The sequence below is a fragment of the Melanerpes formicivorus genome, unplaced genomic scaffold (assembly GCF_026170545.1).
Source record: "Melanerpes formicivorus ecotype bairdi unplaced genomic scaffold, bMelFor1.0.p_v2 SCAF_39, whole genome shotgun sequence".
Classification (NCBI taxonomy): Eukaryota; Metazoa; Chordata; class Aves; order Piciformes; family Picidae; genus Melanerpes; species Melanerpes formicivorus.
This window is the reverse complement of record NW_027142391.1, coordinates 1160857-1184676: the sequence shown is the minus strand read 5'-3', so window position 1 is coordinate 1184676 and position 23820 is coordinate 1160857. Positions and strand designations below refer to the sequence as shown.

At 51.5% G+C, this 23820-nt stretch overlaps 1 protein-coding gene across 5 annotated transcripts in view; it reads left to right on the top strand.

Moving 5' to 3' along the window:
• The window catches only part of PRDM16 (PR/SET domain 16), a 301558-nt gene that overhangs the window by 148501 nt on the left and 129237 nt on the right, over window positions 1–23820 (top strand). For all 5 annotated transcript variants that reach the window (XM_068158186.1, XM_068158185.1, XM_068158184.1 and 2 more), the window contains exon 3: window positions 6114–6164. In XM_068158186.1, the coding sequence (XP_068014287.1) occupies window positions 6114–6164 (51 nt within the window). The remainder of the gene's footprint in view (window positions 1–6113; window positions 6165–23820) is intronic.

The following is a 23820-nucleotide window of genomic DNA, read 5'->3' as shown; positions in this document are numbered from 1 at the left end:
AGGAGCAGGTTGTGGCAGCCCAGGAGCAGGTTGTGGCAGCTCAGGAGCAGGCTGTGTCAGCTCAGGAGCAGGTTGTGTCAGAGGAGTTCATGTTTAATTCAGCACAAAAAGTCTGCTAGGCACACTCCCAGGTTTGGAGATGAGCAAATGAGGGAACGCAGCCACAGCTCAGTGCTTACAGCTCATTTTAATCCTTACATGCTGCTCAGTGCTAGGCATGGAGAGAAGTGTCCCTTCCATCTTCCCAGAGTTCAGCTGCATGAGGGAATTGCCTCCAGGATTTAAGGAATTAAGCTGGAAGAGGGGAGATTTACACTGGAAGAAATCCTTGACAGTGAGGCTGGTGAGACACTGGAGCAGGCTGCCCAGAGAGGTGGTGGAGTCTCCATCTGTGGAGGCATCCAAAGCTCACCTGGACACGTTCCTGTGTGCCCCTCCCTGAGTGACTCTGCCTTGGCAGGGGGCTCGGACTCGATGCCCTCCAGAGGTCCCTTCCAACCCCTGCCGCTCCGTGATGCTGTGATCCCTCCCTGGGCTCCAGCAGCACAGGCAGTGAATGAAATACCTTCTCTTTCAGCCAGGCCACTCAGTGCATTTCTCATCTCATTAACACTGGACTTTAAGAGCCCGATAAGAATGCAATATAAAATCAAAGAGCCCCTAAAGACCAGGAGATTATGTTTAATGCTCTCCTATCACCAGGCCCCGAGCGCTTGGCAAGGGGAACGGTGACATTTGCTAATCAGTGCCCTCTCTTATTTGTCTTGGCTGAAAGTCTCAAGTCCTCAGCTTATTGAAGTTATTACAAATGCTCTCCATTAGACTCTGTTTAACTTCCTGGTATTTGCAGCCCCGCTCGGAGGCGATGGCACGGAGCAGCCAGGGCTTCACAGAGGGCTGCAGCAGCTGCCACAGCATGGCTGGAAGCCACTTCTTGGTCTTCCTTCTTGCAGCCTGCCTCCCTTCACCAGCTTTGGGATGGTTGATGTTCATTCTTCTTGGCCTTCACCACCCCTGACCAGCCTGCAGCTCTTGGGGCACACAGGAGTTTGCTACCTGTGATAAGAAGATGATGTTCATGGAGTCACAGGATAGGTTGGGTTGGAAGGGAACTTGAAGATCAGCCGGCTCCAACCCCCTGCCATGGGCAGGGACACCTCCCACCAGCCCAGGTTGCTCAAGGACTCATCCAGCTTAGCTTTGAACACCTCCAGGGAGGAGGCAGCCCCAGCCTCCCTGAGCTGTTCCAGTGTCTCACCTCTTTCACTGTCAAGAACTTCTTCTTCACCTCCAGTCTCACTCTGCCCTCCTCAAGCTTCAACCTATTCTTCTCATCCTGTCAGTAAAACCAAATGCCTTAGGTTGTTCCTTCCTTTCTGAACACCCCTTGGAATCCCCTCTGTAGTGATTCACCTCTGTAAAATGTGTTTTGTTCTGCTGGAAGCTGGCAAACAGGGGAAATTCCTCTGTAAGTCAGTAGAGGACAGGAGGAACCAGCAAGTGCAAAGCTGCTCCCTGGGGCAGAAGGGTTTGGACCGTGGATCCTTCCTCATTTTGCACATTTTCCATCCAGCACTCTGCCACTTTTTTGTTTTTGTGCAGGCTTTCAGCTGAAATGGTTATAAAATGCTCTGTGGAGTGCATACCACAGCTCTGCAGACTGTTACTGGTCCACAAACCACAGCTTGGCTGCTCTACAGTGTTCCCAATTGTGCTGGGGCTGCCCTGAGCAGTGAATGCTTGGTTTATTCTTTATTCTCCTTGCAGCCCTTGGCTTCTCTCTTGCCAGTCAGAGTGGTGCTGTTCATCCTCCTTTGCTCACAGGCCAGGGGAGGAAATTCTTCCTCTCAGACAAGAGCTTTCCTCCCTTTCCTCTCAATCCCAGGCACAAATTCATTTCAAATTCCCCAGGCAGGATATTGAAAGTTTCCTCAAAGGAGCAGGGCTTCAAACATTTTGTGACTAGAGAAAATGTAGAACTTTGGGGGGAATTGTTGGCCAGGCAGTGCTGTACAATCCCACAGGGCTGATAGGAAAAGCCCTGCAGTGCTGAGCTGGTTTGCTTGGGGGTTCCTTCTCCTTCCAGCTTGACTCTGAAAGGACATCATCTCCATGACTTGCCTATTGTCAGCTTGTTAGCTGCTGGGTTTCAAAGGGCTGCTCCAGCTCCTGAATGCCAAGTGGGACAAGCAGCTTCCAGTCCTCCCCAGGGTGAGCCCATGCTGTGCTGGCTGCAGGTCTCAGGAGTTTGTTGTGCTCAAGCCTTAGCAACTGGTGCCAAGACAGCTTCCCAGTGGCAAACCCAATGAGCATGGAGAAGGCCAACGTAAGCCTGGCAGTGCCAGGTGGTTTCTGGGCATTTTATCTGTCCTTTCTTTCCTACTTGTGCTCATGTGGCTCCCCTGCCCTCATGAAGGGAGCAGATGTGGAAGTATTTCTTTCAAGTCAAGACTCAGAGTGATGGAGCCGGGGCAGGCTCTGCTCTGTCATCTTCTTTGGACAAGGGCTTGTGGTGATAGGATGAGAAGGATGGGTTGAAGATGGAAGAGGGCAGATTGAGGATGGAGATAGGAAGAAATTCTTTCCAGTGAGGCTGGGGTGACACTGGCACAGGTTTCCCAGGGAGGCTGTGGCTGCCTCCTCCCTGGAGGTCTTCAAGGCCAGGCTGGATGAGGTCTTGAGCACCCTGGGCTGGTGCGAGGTGTCCCTGCCCATGGCAGGGGCTTGGGACTGGCTGATCTTGAAGGTCCCCTCCAAGCCAACCCATTCTGTGATTCTCTAATTCTTAGAGCTTGCTGAGTGCTGCAGGCTCTGCCTGGTGAAGCTTGGGGTTGGGTTTTTTGTGTTGGTTAATGACAGTTTATCTGAGCCGAGGGGATGAATGGATAACGTTACTATTTACACAAGCTCATTGTGATCTGTCTGGCTAATGTAATCAAATTAGGGCTAACTGCAGCTGGAGAATGCCAGCTTGTAAACTGTTTTCCAAAAGGAATCACATGGTGTGACTTGACATGTTTAGTATACACTCAGGAGGCTCTGCTAAGCTCCTAGCACATCCCTAACTCCTGCAACCCAGGCAAGGTTCTGCTGGAACCAGGAGGTGGGACGCAGGGGAAGCCCTCCCCGCAGACTCCTGCCACAGAGGGCTTCCTCGAGTGGCTGCTGCTGCCTTGGTGTCTTTCTTTTGGCTGAAATCAAGAGATCAAGTTGATAGGGAAAGCATCTGGTGTACATTTTGAGGAACATCTGTGTTAAGTGCAGAGGAGCAGCCCCACTGTACACGTCAAGCACTATATTTAGGCTGATGGCATTTGCCTCAGATGAAGTCCAGCCTGAGCTAAAATTACCCAATGAGGAGATTTTCAAAGCATCTTTTGTTATTCTTACCAATAAACATCACATCTGGGCCCTGCCTCCCCTCTTTCTCTTGTAATCAGGAGGTGCTGTGAACATCACAGCTCTGTGCTCACCGAGGCCTCCTGCTGCAGAGACCTCAGGGGCCGCTCGCTGCCCCTCAGGGCTTGCAGGGTGCCAGCCTCGCTGACCCGACTGGCAGCTTCCATCTGTCCTGCAAGGTGTTGCCAGGCAGCCTCCATCCCAGACTGGGAATGCAGAGGAGGAATTGTGCTGTCTCCTCCAGAGCCCAGGAAGGTTGCTGAAGGCTCAGAGCCCGAGCAGTGCTTTGGCAGCAGGAGGTTGTAGAATCACAGAACGGCTCAGGTTGGAAAGGACCTCAGAGATCATCTACTCCAACCTCCTTACCACGGGCAGGGACACCTCTCCACTAGACTTGGCTGCTCAAGGACTCATCCAGCCTGGCCTTGAACACCTCCAGTGAGGAGGCATCCACAACCTCCCTGGGCAGCCTGTGCCAGTGTCTCCCCATCCTCGCTGGCCAGAATTTCTTCCTCCTCTCCAGTCTCAATCTGCCCTCCTCCACTTCAACCCATTCCCTCTCATCCTTTCACTACCAGCCCTTGTTCAAGGGCCTTGAGCAACCTGCTCTAGTGGGAGGTGTCCCTTGGCAGGGGAGCTGGAACTCAGATGCTCTTGAAGGTCCCTTCCCACCCAAGCCGTTCTGAGGGGGCTTTTAACTCCTTCAGCATCACCATATGTAACTGCCAGCTCTGAAAGCTCTGTGGCCTAATTCTCCAGGGGCTTTTGAGGGTCACTGGCTCCTGGTGAAGGTAACAGGAGCTGAGAGTGAGCTTGGGAACAGGCAGCAGGTCCCCAGCAGCTCGGGGACACGTGCCTCTAGCTGTGCCTGAGAGATCTCTAGCTTGCAGTAGCCCAGGGTGAGGTTTCAGCCTGGCTCTGTGCACACAGCAGAGCAGGAGCTCAGCGATTTTATTGCTCTGCTGTTTGCCTCCTGGTCCTGTTTGCTCTCAGCTGCTTTCTAAACCGCAGCTTCAGTGTCTATTAGAGCTGTTGTAAAACACAGAATGGTTTGGGGCTCTTGCTAGTTAAAGCAGCCTCCCCCCCACGCCTCCCTTGTTATTGCAGCTGAGCTGGGAGAGGTTTGCCAGCAGCCCTGAGATGTGTAAATTGGTTGATCTCACCTGGGCATGGTCAGAGGGGTCCAAGAACTTGGTGCCAAAGCCTCAGCTTCTGAAACATGACGGCACCTCCTTGGCCCTTTCCCTTTCCACTTTCCCTTTTCTTTCCCTTTTCCCTTTCTTTTCTCCTTTCCCTTCCTCTTTTCCTTTCCCATTTCTTTTTCCCCTTTCTCTTCCCCCTTCCTTTCACCCTTTCCTTCCCCCCATCTTCCCCCCTCTTCCCCCCTCCTTTCCCCCTTCCTTTACCTCTTCCTTTCCCCTTTCCTTTTCCCTTTCCTTTCCCCCCCTTCCTTTTCCCCTTTCACCTTCCCCTCTTCCTCCTTTCATTTTGTTTTCTCTGGAGCCTTTTTTGCTCTTCTCTGGTACCTTTCCAGGCCCATCTTGTCTGGAAGTCCTGAGAACCTTGACCCTATCCTCACCCTTGAGTCTTGTGTTTAGCCTTAGACACCTGAGATCCTAACTGAGGTCAGGGAAATGAGTGAACCACTTGGAGCCTGGCTGCTCCATCAAGTCCTGGTGGGACATGTTTATCCTGGTGGGGGCTATCCAGTGGGATAGAAAGTTGAGGTACTTGACCTCCCTGAATGCCTGCTGACCTAGATCTAATCTGAGGTAGAGCCCAGCAGCGTTTTAATGGCTTGTACCACCACACCTCTGCTGGAGGAGCAATCAAAGAGCTTCCCATGAAGCATCCCACGGCCCCGACCCCATGGGCAGTCCCTGCCACTGGGCTGCAGCTGCTGCTGTGCTGTGAAGTCCTTGGCTGAGCACAGGAGGGGAGGACAGAGGTGATTGTGAGGGGAGAGATGCCTCCAGCATCACAGGGGGATGCCAAGAGTGCAGCTGCCATCAGACCTGCCCCTGGCACCATTCCTCATGAGCCATGGTGCTGGTGGAATCATAGAGCAGTTGGAAAAGCCCTCTGAGTGAGTCCAAACAGCAACCCATGGCCACCAAACCCTGTCCCCAGGTGCCATGGCCACGCATTTCTTGAACACCCCCAGGGATGGGGACTCCCTGGGCAGCCTGTGCCAACCCCTGACCACTCTTGCAGCAAAGACATTGTTCCTCAGGCACTGAGACAGGTTGCCCAGGGAGGTGGTGGAGTCACTATGGCTGGCTTTGGTCACCTGCTCTGGAAGGGACTTGCATCTTGAGAGGCCATGGGGCTCCATCACCTCAGTGCCCACACTGCCTGCCACGTGGGGCAGCCACACATGTGCCCTCAGCCAGCTCGAAAGGAAGCTACAGAGAACCTGAAAGTGTGGGGGAGAATTCCACCAAGCTTCCAGAGCACCTAGAGCCAGGGGAGCACTTGGGTTGGAAAAGCCTTCTGAGATCATGGGGTCCAACCATCAACATAGGACCCCCGTGGCCTTTAAACCCACACCTGTGGCTCTCTTGCAGTTGAGAGTTTTGACCTGTGAAAAATCATCATCATCATCCTCATCATCCTCATCATCCTCATCCTCATCATCTGTACTGTTTTAGAACATTCTGAGCTGCAATTCAACTTAACATTTTTTTTCCTCTCTTTTCTTTCCCCCCCCCTAGCAAATTCTGACTGATCCTGAGGTGACCTCCCAAGAGGGCAGCATCAAAAAGGTAGGATGTGGCTCAAGCTTGTGCAAGTTGTGTTACTACTCCCTGGCTTTCAAATCCCCCTGGACACCTCCTCCTTCCCCTCTCCTGGCTTTGGAACAAAGGTGTGGATGGCAGTGGAGCTGTCAGAGGGTTTCCAGCCTCTGCTGCTGCTGGTTTTCCAGTGCAGGGTTTTGTGGTTCTCTGGGCATGCTTCTCCTCCTTTTTGTGATCCCAGTGTTTCTGGAAAAGGAAAACAATAGCCTGAAGTGTTCCTGGAGCCAGCTACAACACAAACAGCTCCCAGCCCAAGCTGCAAAACCTCATTTACCTCTTTTCCAGGAACAGAAAGCGCTGCTCCTTTGTTCAAGGTGCTGCATTTCTAGAGGCCACTCCAGCCTGTAAAAAAGTGGCTGCTGGGAAGGCCAAGGGGAAAGGCAGAAACCTCTGCAAGGATAAAATTTGCCTCAGATGATGAATTGCTGCTGCTTTTCGTCACGTTGTGATGCTTAAAGTCTAATAGTGACCAGAGGAAAATGTGTTCCAAATACAGCCCAGCTGGAGAGAGGGCTGCAGAGGGGCTGGGAGGCAGCCTCAGCACGGCAGGGATCAGCAGCCAGGCTCCGACGCTGGGCTCAGCAACCAGGCTCCGACGCTGGGCTCAGCAGCACTGAAGGGGCTTCTGCTTTTCTTTCTTGCCTGCTTGTCTGTCTGCATCTTGCTTGCTGTTTTGCTCTTTTTTTCTCTCTCTCCCTCTCTCTCTCCCTCTTTCTCTCCCTCTTTCTCTTTCTTTCTCTCCCTCTCTCTCTTTCCCTTTCTTTCTCTCTCTCTCTTTCCCTCTCTCTCTTTCCCTCTCTCTCTCCCTCTCTCTTTCCCTCTCTCTCTTCCCTTTCTCTCTTCCCTCTCTCTCTTCCCTCTCTCTCTTCCCTCTCTCTCTTTCCCTCTCTCTCTTTCCCTCTCTCTCTTTCCCTCTCTCTCTTCCCCTCTCTCTCTTTCCCTCCCTCTCTTTCCCTCCCTCTCTTTCCCCCCCTCTCTTTCCCCCTCCTTCCTTCCATCTGTTCTTCCTTCTTTTCCCCTCTCTTTTATTTTCCTTTTCCTCTTCTCCTCCTGTCTTTTCTTTTCTCTTTCTCCCTCCCTCTCTCTCCCTCCCTCTCTCTCCCTCCCTCTCTCTCCCTTTCCCTCCCTCCCTCTCTCTCCCTCCCTCTCTCCCTCCCTCTCTTTTTCTCTCCCTTTCTTCCTTTCCCTCTTCCTTCTTTTCTCCCTTCCTTTCTCTCACCCTTCCTTCCTCTCTTCCTTCCATTTCTTCCTTTCTCTCTTCCTTCCTTTTTCCCTGGCTATCCTTTTATTAGCAGCTTCCCCAAAGCAAAGTGCTCCCAGTCCCCTTTGACTGGAGGCTCTCTGGGTGCCTCGAGGAGGTGCTTCTGTGCTGCAGGAGTGAGCAGGCTGTAACTCTTTTCATGTGCAGTTGTCTCATAATGGATCCTCGCAGTCCTGTTGGTAAACTCTGAGTTGCTGGGAGCAGAGCAGGGTGGGATTTGCAGCAACTGCTGCTTTTCCTCATCCATTCAGGCCAGCTTCTGTACCCTTCCTTAGCTCTGAAAGCTAAAAGGAAACACTTGTTTCACTCTGCCAAACAAAGTGAAATACAATCCTTGTCAGGCTCCAGAGTTCGTTTGGGGAAAGGTATTGAGCCACATGTCCAGGCTGGGCCCTTCTGTGCTTGCCATTGGGGGGGGAAATCAGCTTTTCTTTCAAGAGCCAGGCTCCCAAACCCCAAACCTCCTCTGACCACCCAGTGACCTTGCAGAGGACCTGTCCCAGTCCTGCTGAACTTTTTACCTTGTTCATCTCCATAACTCATTTGGTGCTTGTCTGTGCCTCTGTGGGATCCTTTTGTCTGAGCAGAGCTGGTGACAAGGTGGCAGCTTCTTATTATCACCCTGCACTTAGCAGAGGGATGGAGCCAATTCTCCACAGCTCACCACTGCTCAGCTATTTCCTTGCAGCCTTTGGTTACCAGTATCACAGCTAAATTCCACAGACCCTCACTCAGCCTGAAGAGAGCAGGCATGGGATGAGACAGGGCGAGGAGGAACATTAGGCTGGCAGCTTTGCACCTGCAGGGGCTGGCATTTCAACTCCCCTGCTGGCATCTCAAGGTGCAAAAACCGACAGGGCTCTGAAAAAATTACTGTGCCCAGACAGCCTTTTCCTGTCCAGCAGGTATAAAACTGGACAATTATGATCTCTGACACGGGGGAAGGCCTGGCCTTCCACTGCTGCCTTCGAAATGCATTGTAGAGGAGCACTCGTGGGAGTTTATGAGGTGATAAATTTATGGAAGGATGGGCAGTAGAGTTTTACAGCTAGGGGAGAAAAGGTCAAAGCAGTAAGGTAAAGAGTTCAAGTCTAAACTTTATGGCTTGTGAAAAGACTACTGCTGGACAGCTTTTCAGTCAGAGAAAAGGGGGAAATAAAGAATGAAAAATCATCCTCTGCCCTTTCTGCAGCATCTGAGCAACTGCTGGCAGGCAGCGCCCCAGCGCTTCGCTCCCGGGCTGCAAAACCCTCTTGGGGAGAAGGTTTCCTCTGCCAACCTCTCTAAATCATTCCCTTGTCATATCCCTGCAGACACAATAGTTGAGGTTTGACTTCAATTTATTCCTGTTCCTTCAGAGATAAGTCAGTGGTGAGAAGGTGACTGAAGACAAATGTACCAGTAGTGGGTGGGCTGGTTTAAACTGGGAGGAAAGGCAAGCAGAGCCCAGCTGGGAGACCATCCTCGGTGGCTTCTGTCACTGCTGCATCCCAGGCTGAGCAGTGGGTGGCAACAAGGGCTAGGGAGAGGGAAAAACATCTAGAGTAGAGAGGTTAAAAAAAAGAAAGAGTAAAAAAGGAGTGAAGGAGAGGGGGAAACAGAGTAAGAGAGTAAAAAAAACCAGAAGAGTAAAAGAGGGGAGGAGGAAAAAAGAGGAAAAGAGGGAAAAAAAGAGGGAAAGAAGGGAAAAAAGAGGGAAAGAGGAGGGAAAAAAGAGGGAAAGAAGGGGAAAAAAGAGGGAAAGAGGGAAAAAGAGGGAAAGAGGAGGGAAAAAAGAGGGAAAGAAGGGAAAAAAGGGGGAAAGAGGGAAAAAGAGGGAAAGAGGAGGGAAAAAAGAGGGAAAGAGGAGGGAAAAAAGAGGGAAAGAGGAGGGAAAAGAAGGAAAGGGGGGGAAGTAAGGAAAGAGGGGGAAAAAGGAAAAGAAGAAAAAAAGAGTAAAAGCACCAAAAAAAAGTAAAAGAGGGTGAAAAAAGAGTAAAAGAGGGAAAAAATTAGAGCAGGGAAGGGAAGTGTGGTGAGAGGCACAGGAAGATTCACAGATTGCATCAGGTTGGAAGGGAGCCTCAAAGGGCATCTTGTCCAAACCCCTGCACTCAGCAAGGGCATCTCCAACTCCATCAGGCTGCCCAGGGCCACATCCAGTCTGATCTGGGATGTCTCTAGGCATGGAACCTCAACCACATCCCTGGGCAGCCTGTGCCAGTACCTTACCAGGTGCCCAGGAAGCCTCCCTGCTTAAAAACCGAGCCCAGGATTATTTCTGCTCAAGCCTAACAGGGAAAAAAACCAAACCAAAACTCTTAGGCAACTTTTCCTGAGCTGCAAGGGAAAGTGGGAAGTGTGAAGATGCAGCAGGGCAGAGGCTGTGATCGTGTGTAAGGTACATTCTTGTGCCACAGAAGAGGCCTTTCTCTGCCTGGGAGCAAAATAAGAAGCATTCCCACCCCCCCTGCCCAGTACTTTTGGGTTTGTGTCCCTGTTGTTCCTGCTGGGGTCACAGGCAGCAGGAGGCTGTTTTGTTTGCTAGAGGCTGTCTCACAGGAAGGAAGATTTCTGGCACTGCTGTTGCAGGATCTGTATCCAGGATCCTTTTTCCTTACCTGGAAAGCTGCTGTGCCCTGGGCTCAAGAGCTCTAAAGGAGCTTTTTCCCTCGTCTTGGTTTCGCTTGCACAAAGCTCCTCAGCCTTTGTATGCAGTTAGAGCAAAACTCCGTTGTGAGAGCTGTGCTGAGGCAGGAGATTGCCTGCATGCAGTCAGGGATGTGCTGAGGGCTGTCAGTGGTACCTGTGGGCACCTTGTCCTATGTTCCCAAATGTGCTTTTTTCTCCCCCCCCATGTCAGGCTGTTTGTTTTGCTTAGGGAGCAGCTCACATGCTCTCCTGCTCTGGATTTCCTCAGCTTCTTTACTACCCTGGGAGGGGGGGGAAGAAAGGGTGGGGGGTGGGGGCTTGTTATCATTATCTTCATTGTCAGTCTGATTTACCTCCGAGAGGCAGATGAAGGATTTCCACTTCCTCCGGCAGGAAGCAGGGGCCAGTGTCCATTACAAGCCAGCTCTCTCTGCTTCCCAAGGAGCAGCGCTGGGTGCATTTCTCTCTCCTCTAAAAGTCACTTTGGCTGATGGTTTGAGGATCACATTGAAGGAGGCTCTGTGCGCAGAGCTCCCAGCCAGGCTCCTCTGGCTGGGCTGTTTCTCTGGCTGTGGTGACAAGAGACCTCAGGGACTTCTCTCTTCAGTAGGCTCTCTATTTAGTTTCTGTTTACTTAGAGGGAATAGCCTGAGGGGCTACTGGAGAGAAAACATCTGTGGGAGATAATCTATAGAGTTATCTATCTATCACTCTTGTCGACCCTGTCTCCCTCGAGAGCAAGCTGAGAGACTTGTAATAAAAAGGCATCGCTGAAGAGGCTTTAGGGACAAATAAAGAGACATGTTAAGGGCCAGCTGAAAAAGGATAGGAGACATTATTAAAGCTCAATAGCTGTCTTATCAAAATCCAATAGGAGAGGCATTGGGCAAAGGGCTTTAAATTTATTCTTTGACTTTCTGGAGAGCTTGAATTTATCCATTACCAGGAATGCTCCACACAGGGAGCGGGAGATGCTAGCAGCTTCCAAAGCAAAGAGCTGGGTGCAGGCTGGCATTGTGCAGAACACAGCCACAAGAACTGAAGGCAGACCCCATTCCCACCCCCCCACACCCCCCACCCCTCCTTATTTTGGCTTCTTTAGGCAACCCCCAAACGCTAGAAGCTGCTGGCACAGTGCTGGCAACACCAGAGGCTGCAGGCAATTTCTGCAGTCATTTATTCTCTGCTCCCAAACCACAAAGATCTCTTCCCAAGTGGAGCTGCTGGGTGAAGAGTCCAGACCTGGGCCGCTCAGAAAGCATCAAGCAGCTACACCACAAACCTGGCTGGATGGAGGGAGAGCTCTTAGTCCTACAGCAGAAGTCAAAGCAGCCCAGATGCAAAGCCAGATAGGGCCATAAATCTCCCCAGGTTTATTATTATATCCCAAATGCTACAGGTCACAGGAACCATCTGATACTTCAGAACCACATTGTTCACCCAGGATGATTGATTGATAATTATGATAATTTGCAAGATGATTATTTGGGTATTATAAGCAGGGTCTGTCCCCACGGCTGCCTGTGAAGACATTTGCTATATCACGGGCCGTCAGAAATGGCCTCTGGCAACCAGGGATATGGAAAGGTCTGGCCGGGCTCTCCCAGCGGGACCTGTAGGGCTGATGAATGATGACCCAGAGGAGTAAGAAATCAGACTTCAATAAGCAGTCAGGAAGGTAGTTAGAGAAGAGCAAGGGAACTGTTAACTGTCTTTTGTGCAGCAATTACTGGCCAGGCCATACAGCCCCAGGCTCAGCACGGCCCTGGCAGAATATTCCACATGCAGGAGGGAGAGTGGCTCAGGTTTGAACTTCAGCTGGGCAAACTCCTGGGGGTGGCAGCACCTTGGCACAAAATGCATTTGCATTTTCACTCTGCATGCATGCTGGGAGTCTGTTTCCTTAGCTGTCTGCCTGTTTCTCCTCCATTTCTTATCTGTGCATCTCTTGCTTATCTATTTCTTATTTATCTATTTCCTGTCTATTTCTTATCTATCTACCTATTTCTTGTCTATTTCTCATCTATCTACCTATTTCTTGTCTATTTCTTGTCTATCTACCTATTTATTATCTATTTCTTATCTATCCATCTATTTCTTATCTATTTCTTGCCTATTTATTATCTATTTCTTCCCTATTTCTTATTTATCTCTTGTCTATTTCTTATCTATCTCTCTAATTCTTGTTTGTTTCTCATCTCTCTCTTTCTGGTCTGTTTCTTATCTATCTACTGATTTCCTGTCTATTTCTTATGTATTTCTCCTCTGTTTCCTATCTATTTCTTGTCTGTTTCCTATCTATCCATTCCTTGTCTATTTATCCATCTGCCTATTTCTTATCTCTTTCTTGTCTATTTCTTATTTATCTCTCTAATTCCTGTTTGGTTCTTATCTCTCTCTTTCAGGTCTATTTCTTGTCTGTTTCTTATCTGTCTCCTTCTGGCCTACTCCTTATCTCTCCATCTCTTATCTATATCTAATAAAAGCTGTTCCAAAAGGCTTAGCAAAGATTTAAGCCCCCAATAACCTCTGATATTTCTTCACGCACCACCCCCCTCCAGTTTTGGTGCTTTTCAGTCACCTCTCATCCTTGCTGGGAACTGAAACCTGGGCATGGAGTGCAAGTTCTCAGCAAGTGTGAAAAGTGATTTCAAAGCACTGAAACTGGGGGAGGTGTCCCTCAGGGTGCACAGAGATCTTAGACTCATAGAATGGGTTGGGTTGGGTTTGAAGGGGACCTTAAAGATGAAGAAATATCCCTGAAGCCAGACAGAATTCTTCTTTAGGTGGCAGCTGCTTTAGTGGGCTGAAAGTTGTGACCTTCCAGGATCTGAAGGGGGCTACAGGAAGGCTGGGGAGGGACTGCTCAGGATCTCAGGGAGTGATAGGACTAGGGGGAATGGAATGAAGCTGGAGGTGGGGAGATTGAGGCTGGAGGGGAGGAGGAAGTTCTTCCCCATGAGAGTGGTGAAGCCCTGGGATGGGTTGTGCAGGGAGGTGGTTGGGGCCCTGTCCCTGGAGGTGTTTAAGCCCAGGCTGGATGAGGCTGTGGCCAGGCTGATCTAGTGTGGGGTGTCCCTGCCCATGGCAGGGGGGTTGGAACTGGATGAGCCTTGTGGTCTCTTCCAACCCTGACTGATACTAACTATGAAGTTAGCTTCAAGAAAAGGCCAAGCATGGACTTGCCAAAGCAGTTTGGAGAGCTGGAAGCCTGCACTGCACAGGCAGCAAAGCTGAGGGTCAGCAATGCCTCCCAGCCCCGGGGAGATGCAGCACCAGCAGCGCCCTGCAGCCCGGGGGGCACACCAGCCTTGCCTTCCAGAGGCTGGCCGGGGGAAGAGCCTTAATTTGCTCGTGTGGTGGGCTGTGTCTTTGGGAGCTAAAGGTATGTTTAGCTGCCACAAACAGAGGCAGCTTGGAGTTGATTTTTATAATCTTTGGGTGAATAGCCTTGCGTCACTCCGGTAAGCCCTGGACAAAGGAGTGGACAGTCCTCTGAGAGGCTTTTTTATAACATTTCTCTCTTTCCATTGTTGGAGAGCTGCTCATAAAAGGACCAGGAGTCCATTAATTCACTGAATGAACATATAGTAAAGTCAGTTCCCTCTTGAGAACAATAATGTTGCGGTCAGCTTAGGTTTCCATGGAAACTAAGTACTCCTAAGAAGTTTGCATCCTTGATTTTGCTGAGATGAAGCCTGTGAAGTAAAAACTAACACACACACACACACACACAAAAAGACACACACACACCCCAAAAAAAGGTGTAGGGCAAAGCTGGTGGAGAAAGTGATGGCTAAATCATTTTGCAGGACTAACTCTTGTGTGCTTAATGTTCTGCGGGGCAGAGGTCTGGGCTGGGCTGCAGAGTGTGTGTGAGACAAATGGCTCCAGAAAGAGGGGAGGTTGGACCTGTAAATCAGAAGAGTGGCAGTGGTGAAGATTGCTCTTGCCATGGAGGAGCTACACTGGCAGGGCTTGGAAGGGACCTCTGGAGATCATTGAGTTCAACCCCCCTGCCAGGGCAGGATCAGCCAGGGCAGGACCAGCCAGGGCAGGATCAGCCAGGGCAGGACCAGCCAGGGCAGGACCAGCCAGGGCAGGCCACACAGGAATGCATCCATTGGGCTCTCTCCACTCTGTCCCTGTCCCTCTTGAACTGGGGGCCCCAGAACCAGACACAGTACTCCAGATGTGGTCTCCCTAGTGCAGAGCAGTGGGGAAGGAGAACCTCCCTTGACCTGCTCCAGTCCCTTCCAGTCAGCTACAGCCAAGTGCATCCCAAAAGGATGCAGACAGCAGCTCCATTTGTGGTGGTTCCAGCTGGGGTGGTTGATGGCAGCTCTCTGTGGCCAAGGCACTGCAGAGTGTGGCTCTGGTGTGAACACTCTGAGACCCAAGCTGGAACCAGACCTGTCTGTAAGCTCAGGTGGTTCTTTCCCTCCCACTCCAGGAGAGTTCACACTGAAATCTCTGCAGCCACCAGAACAAACCATTTGCTCTTTTAGCCTCAATTTACAACCTGCTGCCTTACTTTCTGAGAGGGAAGTGTCCAAAATGTGTCACTGAGCTATTTATAGACTGCTCCAGAGGACAGGCATCTGCTGAGCAGTATCTCTGCAGATAAAGGTGTCCCTTTAACTCCAGGCAGAGACAGTTATGAGAGGTCACCTTGTCATTGTGTAAGGCATCTCAGACAGAAGCACACAGCTCTTTGGTGGCCTCCAGTTAGTTATTAACAAACCCATGCCACAAGTGGCTGGGAGTGAGAAGGCAAGAGGCTGCTCCCCTGACAAGCCCAGCCCCCTCAGGGCAGCTTGGGTTGGTGATGGGCTGCCTCTCTGCCTAGAAACAGAGAGTGGAGAGCTTGGAAGAGACCTCCAGAGAGTCAGAGATTCGTAGAACAGTTTGGGTTGGAAGGGACCTTCAAGATCACCCAGCCATGGGCAGGGACCTCCCACTAGAGGTGTTCAGGGCCAGGCTGGATGAGGCCCTGAGCAACCTGGGCTACTGGGAGGTGTCCCTGCCCATGTCAGGGGCTTGGAACTGGATGAGCTTCAAGGCCCCTTCCAACCCAACCCATTCTAGGATTCTGTGTGAGGGGAGACAAGAGGCTTATTGAGACCTTTTGGCTGAGCAATCTTCAGCTGAGCTAAAGCTGTCTGCAAACTGAGATTTAGCAACCTTTTGCTAGCAGAGAGCTTCCTAAACAGTGTGAGAGCCACACTGAGTCCTGGTGAGCAAGCTCCTGGCTCTGTGAGGACAAAGCAAGCAGGGCCAGTTGCACACTGCCCCTCCTGCCCTGCTCCCCTCTGTGTGTGCTGCAGTGATTCCTTGGTGCAAACCCCACGTGTGAAATGCAGAGCACTCCAGACAGGGCTTTCTCCAGGGCTTCCCCCTGGGGTTTAATTGTTTGCATACCTCTGAGCACCTCCTCTCTCTCTTTCTCCCCCCTCTTCTTTTTCTCCCCCCATCCCCCTTGCTAACTCTCAAAGCTGCACACTCAAAGGCTGGCATTTACATCCCAGTGAAATAATATTCTGGATGATTAGGAGGCATTACAGCCTCTGCTCAGTTTAAAAATGCCAGAATGCCCCAGAGATCCTCATGAATCTGCTGCCAGCCGGCCCCTGTCAGAGCTGAAGGCAGCACTGTCTGGAGCCCAAAATCAACTTCAGGAAGGTCATGTGAAAGAAAATCCTCAGTCATCAGGAAGCCCTTGGCCCCGTGGCCTCTCTGACATTTTCTGACAAACCTTAAATCACCAGAGTAGACAAAACATCACAAATTTGGGAATGGTAGCCTCTGGGGTTTCAAAGCTGTGTGTCAGCCTGGAAGGTAACCCCCACCTCAGCCTGCTCTGCCCTTCCTCTGGGGATGCCAAGGGCAGGCGTGCTGGGAGGAGGTCTGGAATGAACTCTGCATTGGGAGCCGGCCCCGGGCTGGGCTGGGCTGGGAGCAGGAGGCTGTAAGCGATACTGAGGTGGAGGAGGGAGCTGCCAGCACGCTGCCACCAGCTTGTTCTCACCCTCCTGGGAAGCTGCATCAGGGATGTGCTCAGCCTCTCCTCACAGCAGAGCTGCTCCAGCCCTTGGAGCATCCTTGTGGCCCTCCTCTGGACTCACTCTGACCGCTCTGTGTCCTTCTGATGCTGGGGACAGCAGAACTGGACACAGTATTCAAGGTGGGGTCTCAGCAGAGCAGAGCAAAGGGGCAGAATGCCCTCTCTTGATCCACACTCCTCTGGTGGAGCTCTGGGAGGGAAACAGAGGAGCAGAGCCTGGGCTGACCTTGTTGTGATCCATTTCCTCTTCCAGAGCAGAGCAGGTGAAGTGCAGTGAAGGAATCTGCTGTCATAGTGAGGCACCTCTTCATCTTCCTGATGATTTTAGGGGCCTGGCCTCAGAGATGAGGGAGTTTCAGCTGCTGCTGAGCACTTTTCCAGCTCATTAGTCATACCTGTAGAGACAGGACCTATCTGCACTCCGAGCATCTTAGACCCTGCCTGCTGCACCGATGCCTTCTGTGCAGGAGAATACATCACCAGTCCTAAAGGAATTGTTTCTCTTGGTTTCCCCTGGAATTTCAGTCTTCAGGTTCAGCAGAAGAGATCTTCCTCCTGTGGAGACTCTGGGAGGTCACAGAGGTGCTGCTGCATCAGTGGCAGAATTCTCCTTCCCTTAGGAAATGAATGCAAACATTGTTCAGGATGACTTTCCCTTTCTCCTATTTCCCCCTGCAATGACACAGGGATCAGACAAGTGCAGGCTTCCCTTGTTCATTCACTTCCCTTCATATCTCCTTAACTTACTCTTCTTTTCCCCCTCCTCCTGCTGTAGTTATGCCCAGAAATAGCTTGGGGCTACCTGCTGAGTTCTGTTGGCAAACTGAAGCAGCCTCTCACTCAGCTACTGCTGCCTCCAAATGGAGATTAATCATTTTCCCTGTCATGGGGATCTTCAGAAGGGTGAATCCTGAAAGCCTTGGGGAAAGAGGTCAGCTGTGCTGAGGCCCTGCTGGCTGTGTGGATCTGTTCAGTGAAACACAAACCACTGTCGGGCTGCTGAGACACTCAGCTTCAGGCTGGCTGCAGTTGGAGTGGTCAGGACTCTGCCACCATGAATTCTCTCTCAGCTCAGAGGCTTAATATGGGTGAATTCTCCCCTTTGCACCTTAATGCCTGTTAGGAAGAGAGGTCTGGAGCAATCCTCTTGGGTTATTGTGTCTGGGCAGAGAGGATCAGTAGTCATCCATCAGTAGATCGTGGGGGCCCCCTTTAAGTAAAACAATTCCTTTCAGGCTCTGATGACTAGAGCATGTCTTCTGAGTTCCAACCCAAATGTATTCCTGGCAGTTTATATTTGCTGCCTTTTTTTTTTGTTGTTGTTGTTGTTGCCAATGAAAACTTCTCCTTTGAATGGGGTCCCATCTTCCATTCCAGTTCTGATGCTCACCATATGCTCAGCGGTGCTCCGATGGCTCTGCGGCAGGCAGCAGCGCACCTCCTGCCCAGCAAACCTCCCTCTGCCTGCACTGCCCTTGGGACAGCCTGGCTGACCCTGCTGGGGGAGTTGGAGAGGCCTTAAGAGTCATGGAATGGCTTGGGGGTGGAAGGGGCCTCAAAGATCATCCAGCTCCAAACCCTTGCCACGGGCAGGGACAGCTCCCACCCGCCCAGGTTGCTCATCCAGCCTGGCCTTGAACACCCCCAGGGAGGGGACACCCATGACCTCCCTGTGCCAGTGCCTCCCCACCCTCCCTGGAAAGAATGTCTTCCTCATCTCCAGGCTCAATCTGCTCTTCTCAAGCCTCAATCCATCCCCTCTCATCCAGCTGCTCCTACTGAGGTGGCCAAGGCAGTGCTGCCTGGGCACATCTCTGATGCCTGCAGCAGTGGTACCCAGCAAAACCCTCTGCCCCTCCTGCAGCTGGGCTGCTTTCAGCAGAGCATTCCACAGCTTCATGCCCAGGTTGCTGCATGATCAGTTCTGCTCTTTTAGAAGTGATTTGAGTCCAGGTAGAAGAAATCCTACTATCAAGGAGCAGACATTTTAACCCTTAGCACCCAGGTAGCATTTCCTCAGGGCAGCCAAGGCAGAGGAATCAGTTTCTTACTTAGTGCTGCTGCATGGCTCTGGTACTCCTGAACCTAGACCAAAGCTGAGCCATTTGCTCTATGGATGTTTGCTCTTCTTGTGACTTCAAAGTGTGGCACAGATGGAGGCTGGCAAAATGGCCATGACCATGAGAGCAGATTAGCCTGGGGTGGTTTTAGATGGCTCTTGCTTCCTCTCCTTTTCTCTTTTCCTTTTCTTCTTTTTCTTCTTCTTTTTCTTTTTCTCCTTCTCTCCCTTCTCCTTCTCTCCCTTCTCCTTCTCTCCCTTCTCCTTCTCTCCCTTCTCCTTCTCTCCCTTCTCCTTCTCTCCCTTCTCCTTCTCTCCCTTCTCCTTCTCTCCCTTCTCCTTCTCTCCCTTCTCCTTCTCTCCCTTCTCCTTCTCTCCCTTCTCCTTCTCTCCCTTCTCCTTCTCTCCCTTCTCCTTCTCTCCCTTCTCCTTCTCTCCCTTCTCCTTCTCTCCCTTCTCCTTCTCTCCCTTCTCCTTCTCTCCCTTCTCCTTCTCTCCCTTCTCCTTCTCTCCCTTCTCCTTCTCTCCCTTCTCCTTCTCTCCCTTCTCCTTCTCTCCCTTCTCCTTCTCTCCCTTCTCCTTCTCTCCCTTCTCCTTCTCTCCCTTCTCCTTCTCTCCCTTCTCCTTCTCTCCCTTCTCCTTCTCTCCCTTCTCCTTCTCTCCCTTCTCCTTCTCTCCCTTCTCCTTCTCTCCCTTCTCCTTCTCTCCCTGCATGATAGGAAGGTGGGCAGAGGAGACTCTGCTGAGCATCAGAGTTTGCAGCCTTGTTTGCTTTGGAGACTCACTCTCAAGTTTGGATGCATCTCTGAAATTCATCAGAACCCCTTTGGGCTGAACACCTCTGATGAAAGCCTTGCAAACAGCTCCTTCTTGGGCTGCTTTGGGTTTGTTTCTTTACATTAATTTCTTCTAACTCCTCACATCAACTGGGCTGGAAGTAGCCCAGAAATAGGTTCCCTTTGCTGTACTGTCTCTGTTCTGTTTGTAACAGCAGCCAAAGCCTCCAAGTGTGAGAAGTTTGTGTGGCTAAATAATGAGCAAAGAAGCTAATGGATTTTTTTTGGTTTCTCTGACACTGCAAGTCCAGAAATGCCTCAGGAGCTGGGCCAGGCTTTCCCTGGGTGTTTTGCTTCTTGCAGAGGTTTAGTAGCATTAAAGAGCAAGGCCTTTTGCTTTCAGTATCTCTTAGCTGGCTTGTTCCATAGCAAAGCAGAGCCACAAACGTTGATAGGGCTGGCACAAGGAGCAGGTTTCAGAAGAGGACTAGATAGGGAGTGGTAAATATTCTGGATAACAACTCCCTGTGCCAGTGATTTGTTGTACCCCCAGAATCCCTGACTGCAGTGCTGGCAGGCCTGGGCTCTGCCTCAAAGTGCCTTCAGATGGACACAGCCCTGTGCAGCGCTCCTGGGCTGAGTGCAAATTGGATTTTCCTGTGCCAGAGGAAAACCTTCATGGGTTTAGGGAAGGGGTTGTGTGCCCAGGCACAGGGAGAGCCAGGGGGAAGGCTGAGCAGAGGAGGCTGAGGGGAGACCTCCTTGCTCTCTACAGCAAACTGAAAGGAGGTTGCAGTGAACTGGAGGTTGGTCTCTTCTCCTTAGTCTCAGGTGATAGAAGGAGAGGAAATGGCCTGAAATTGAGCCAGGGGAGGGTGAGGTTGGAGAGGAGGAACAATTCCTTTGCTGCAAGGGTGGTCAGGCATCAGAATAGGCTGCCCAGGAGGTGGTGGAGTCCCCATCCCTGGAGGTGTTCCAGAGAGGTGTGGACATGGCACTTGGGGCCATGGCTGGATGGCCATGGGGGTGTTGGGTTGCTGGTTGGAGTGGATGAGCTCAGAGAGCTTTTCCAACCCAAGCAGCCCCCCGATTCTCTGAGCAGATGTTTTGCAGCTCTGTGGCTCAGTTGATACCCAGTGTCAGCCAGAAACTCTGCTGGACTCTCTTTGGGTAGGAAACAAATTCTGTTGCTCTCCTTCCCCAGGCCATCCTGTGGCTCTGCTGGCTCTTGTGCTTGTTGTCCTCTCTTTTGCTGTGAGGTTTAGATGTGTCCCACGCTGCCTCATAGCAGCTGGCTCTTTGGGAGCTCTCTTGGCCACCTGTGAGCAGCCATCCCCCTCTCTTTGTACTGACACAGCCACCATCTCCTTTTGTTAGCAGCCCTTCTCCCCCCAGTTTGCTTTCCCCCAGCCAAACCAGCTCAGCTGCACGTGCCCTGCTCCCCCTTTCCCTGCTGACACAGCACAGCAAATATTTGGTTGATTTTCCTTTAAATATCTACCTGCATGAATCACCATTTCCTTTACATTAAAAAAGCAAGGGGGGGAGGGGGAGGGAACCAAGCCCCTGCTGAACAGCTTCATTCAGGGGTCACAACTGCAGAGCAGTGTGGTGGCAGAGGGAAACCTCCTGCAAAAGCAGCAGAAACACTTTAAATAAACAACTGCTGGCCCTGCTCCTGTTGGAAAACGTTGCTAAGGCAAGCAGATGTGATTGTGCAGAGCACAGAGCTGCAGCTCAAATGCCTGCTCTGCATTAAGCTAAAGGTTCCATCAGAGCCAGGTGAGAAGGTGGCAGCCTCGTGGCAAGAAAGATTTGGGTGAGATGTTTAAGGCAAAAAACCCAAATGCAGGAGGTGAGGTTTGAAGTTGCTCACAGGGGAGGACACAACAGCCTGAGTCCGGTGTCCAGCTCTGGGGCCCTCAGTTTAAGAAGGACATTGAGAGACTTGAAGGTGTCCAGAGAAGGGCAAGGAGGCTGGGGAGGGGTCTGGAGCACAGCCCTGGGAGGAGAGGCTGAGGGAGCTGGGGTTGCTTAGCCTGGAGAAGAGGAGGCTCAGGGGAGACCTTCTTGCCCTCTCCAACCACCTGAAGGGAGGTTGGAGCCAGGTGGGGGTTGGTCTCTTCTCTCAGGCAACCAGCACCAGAACAAGAGGACACAGTCTCAAGCTGTGCCAGGGGAAGTTTAGACTGGAGGTGAGGAGAAAGTTCTTCACTGAGAGTTGTTGGCCCTTGGGATGTGCTGCCCAGGGAGGTGGTGGAGTCCCCAGGGAGGTGTTCAAGAAGGGATTGGATGTGGCATGGTTTAGTCATGAGGTCTGTGGTGACAGCTTGGACTTGATGAGCTTTGAGATCTCTTCCAACCTTGGTGATTCTGTGTGAGGAGGCAAAATATCTGCACTGACAGCTCTGGAGGGGCTCAGAGGCAAAGCTGCCAGGCTGCTCTAGATTGACACCAGCCTGGCTGTGGAAGCTCCCTGGGATCCTCCCCAGCCTTACAAGGTTTATGGCATTAGAAGTTTCTCTTGTTGATCAGTGTGGAAGCAGCAGGGAGGGTGGTGAGGAGCTGGAGCAGCCCCTGCATTGCCTCTGAGGGCTGCAGGTGCAGGCAGAGCACACTGGATGTGTGAGGTGACAGCAGTCAGTGATTTTCTTCTTCCTTCACACTTATTTTGCTCTCTCTTCAGCAGTGCTGCTAAGTTTTGTGCTCTCTGCTTTCAGGTTTCCTTATCAGCCAAATATTCCTTCCCCCCCCCCCCCCCCCCCCCCCATTTTCAAGTGGCTTTGGTGCTCAGGAGAGCTGGCAGGTGAAGAGAACGTTGATCTGAAGGGCTGAAAGTTACCTCCTAAGCTCCTTACAGAGTTGAATTTCCTCTTGTGGAAACTTGCTGATCCAGATTAAAAAGCTCAGGCTGAGTGGTGAATTAAGAGAGCAAGCCCAGGATGGCAGCCCAGGAGATGCAGCCAGGGGCAGCAGGTGAACGCTGGCAGCGCTTTGCTGCTCCTCCGAGGAGGATTGGAGGTGTCAGAACGTTTCTTGTGCTTCAAGGTGGAAGTTGTTTGTCCTTGTGGCTGACATTGCTCAGTTTCTATGTATCGTGGCCATGGGTGGAAACATCCTTTAACTGCCAGACAGCACTCAGTGATAAGCCAGCCAATTAATAATGTTGATTTGAAAAGCCCAAGAATAGGTGAGAAAGCAAAGTCCTTTGCTAAGTCATATTTGCACAGTGCTAAGAGTCCCCTTTTACCTGCTCCAGTAAACATGGCATTAGGAGCTCCGTGCTATTGAAAAGCTGAGAGACCATAATGATATGTGGAACTGATAATTGCCACTCCTCACCATTCAGCACCCACTTATCATGCCTTTTGTACATAACATACCTTTGAAAGAGACAGCCATGGCTCAGGGATTTCTCTTCCCTAAATGCTAGGGGGGTGAGGGGAAGCTTGCTTTCTCCCCCACCCCCCACCCCTTGCTCCATCGACCTGGTTTATCAGTGCAGGAGAGGAATCAGCATTTCCTTCAAAGCTGGTGGCCCTCAAAGTGTAGGCTTTGGCTCTGGGCAGGCAAACAACCCCCTCTGTTTGCTCAGCTGATGCCATAGTCTTCCCTTCTTGCATTGTTCTGTGCAAGATGGATTTGGTCTCTGATGGGCACAAAAAGAGACCTTCCTTGTGGTCTTTGGGGGAGCTGTGTCCAGCTCTGGGGCCCCCAACACAGGAGAGACATGGAGCTGCTGGAGAGGGTCCAGAGGAGGCCACAAAGATGATCAGAAGGCTGCAGAACCTTTGCTAGGGGACCGGCTGAGAGAGTTGGGGCTGTTCAGGCTGGAGAAGGTTCCAGGGAGACCTCAGAGCTGCATTTCAATATCTGAAGGGGACCTACAGGAAGGCTGGGGAGGGACTGTTGAGAAGGGTCTGTGAGGGTAGGATCAGGGGCAATGGTTTGAAACTGGAGCAGGGGAGATTGAAGTTGGACACCAGGAGGAAGTTCTGCAACAGGCTGCCCAGGGATGTGCTTGAGGCTCCCTCCCTGGAGAAGTTCAAGATCAGATTGCTGTGGCTCTGTGCAGCCTGCTCTAGCTGGAGGTGTCCTGCTGAGCGCAGGGGGGCTGGACAGGATGCCCTTTGAGGGTCCCTTCCGACCCGAGGCAGTCTGTGACTCTGCTCAGTCTGAAGCGGCAGAGGCGCTGGAGGGGCAAGGCAGTGACACACAGAGGGAGGCTGGAGCGGAGCAGAGGCTGTCAGCTGGCACCGGGACGCACTCCATCATCTGTATCTTTGTATGTTCCTGTGCTCTTAAAGAGGCACAGAAATGGAATTAATTAGAAGTAGATGAAGCTGTTTGATTAAAGGGCTTATTGCTGCCCGGACGGAGGTGTGGGTATAGAAATGCAATTAGTTGGAGAGTGCCATTAGCAGTGTCAGGGAGCAGAAGTAATAGAGCTTAACCCTCCCGAGCCGCGCTGCAAAGCTGTGTGCTCCCCCCAGCCCCGTCTGCACTGAGCCTTTCCCACCTCTTAACTCTTTCTGTGGAGGAATTTGCAGCAGGAGTCATCCTGTTGTGGGAAAGTACAGGCAGTGCCAGCGCTTTCCTTCCTGCCATAGACTGGGCTGACAAGGAGCAGTGCGTCAGAGGCTCGCTTCTGAATGTGCTCAATGCAAAGTGCTCAGCTCTCAAAAACCCTTGGGAAGCTCAGCTCTGAGGAGCAGAGAGGGAAAGGAGCCACTTCTTGTGTCACTGACCTGCAGCTGGGTGGTGTGAGAGACTCTGACTGTGACACACAGAGGGTTGAAAAGAGATGTCCCAAAGTGACAGTGCTGGGGTGC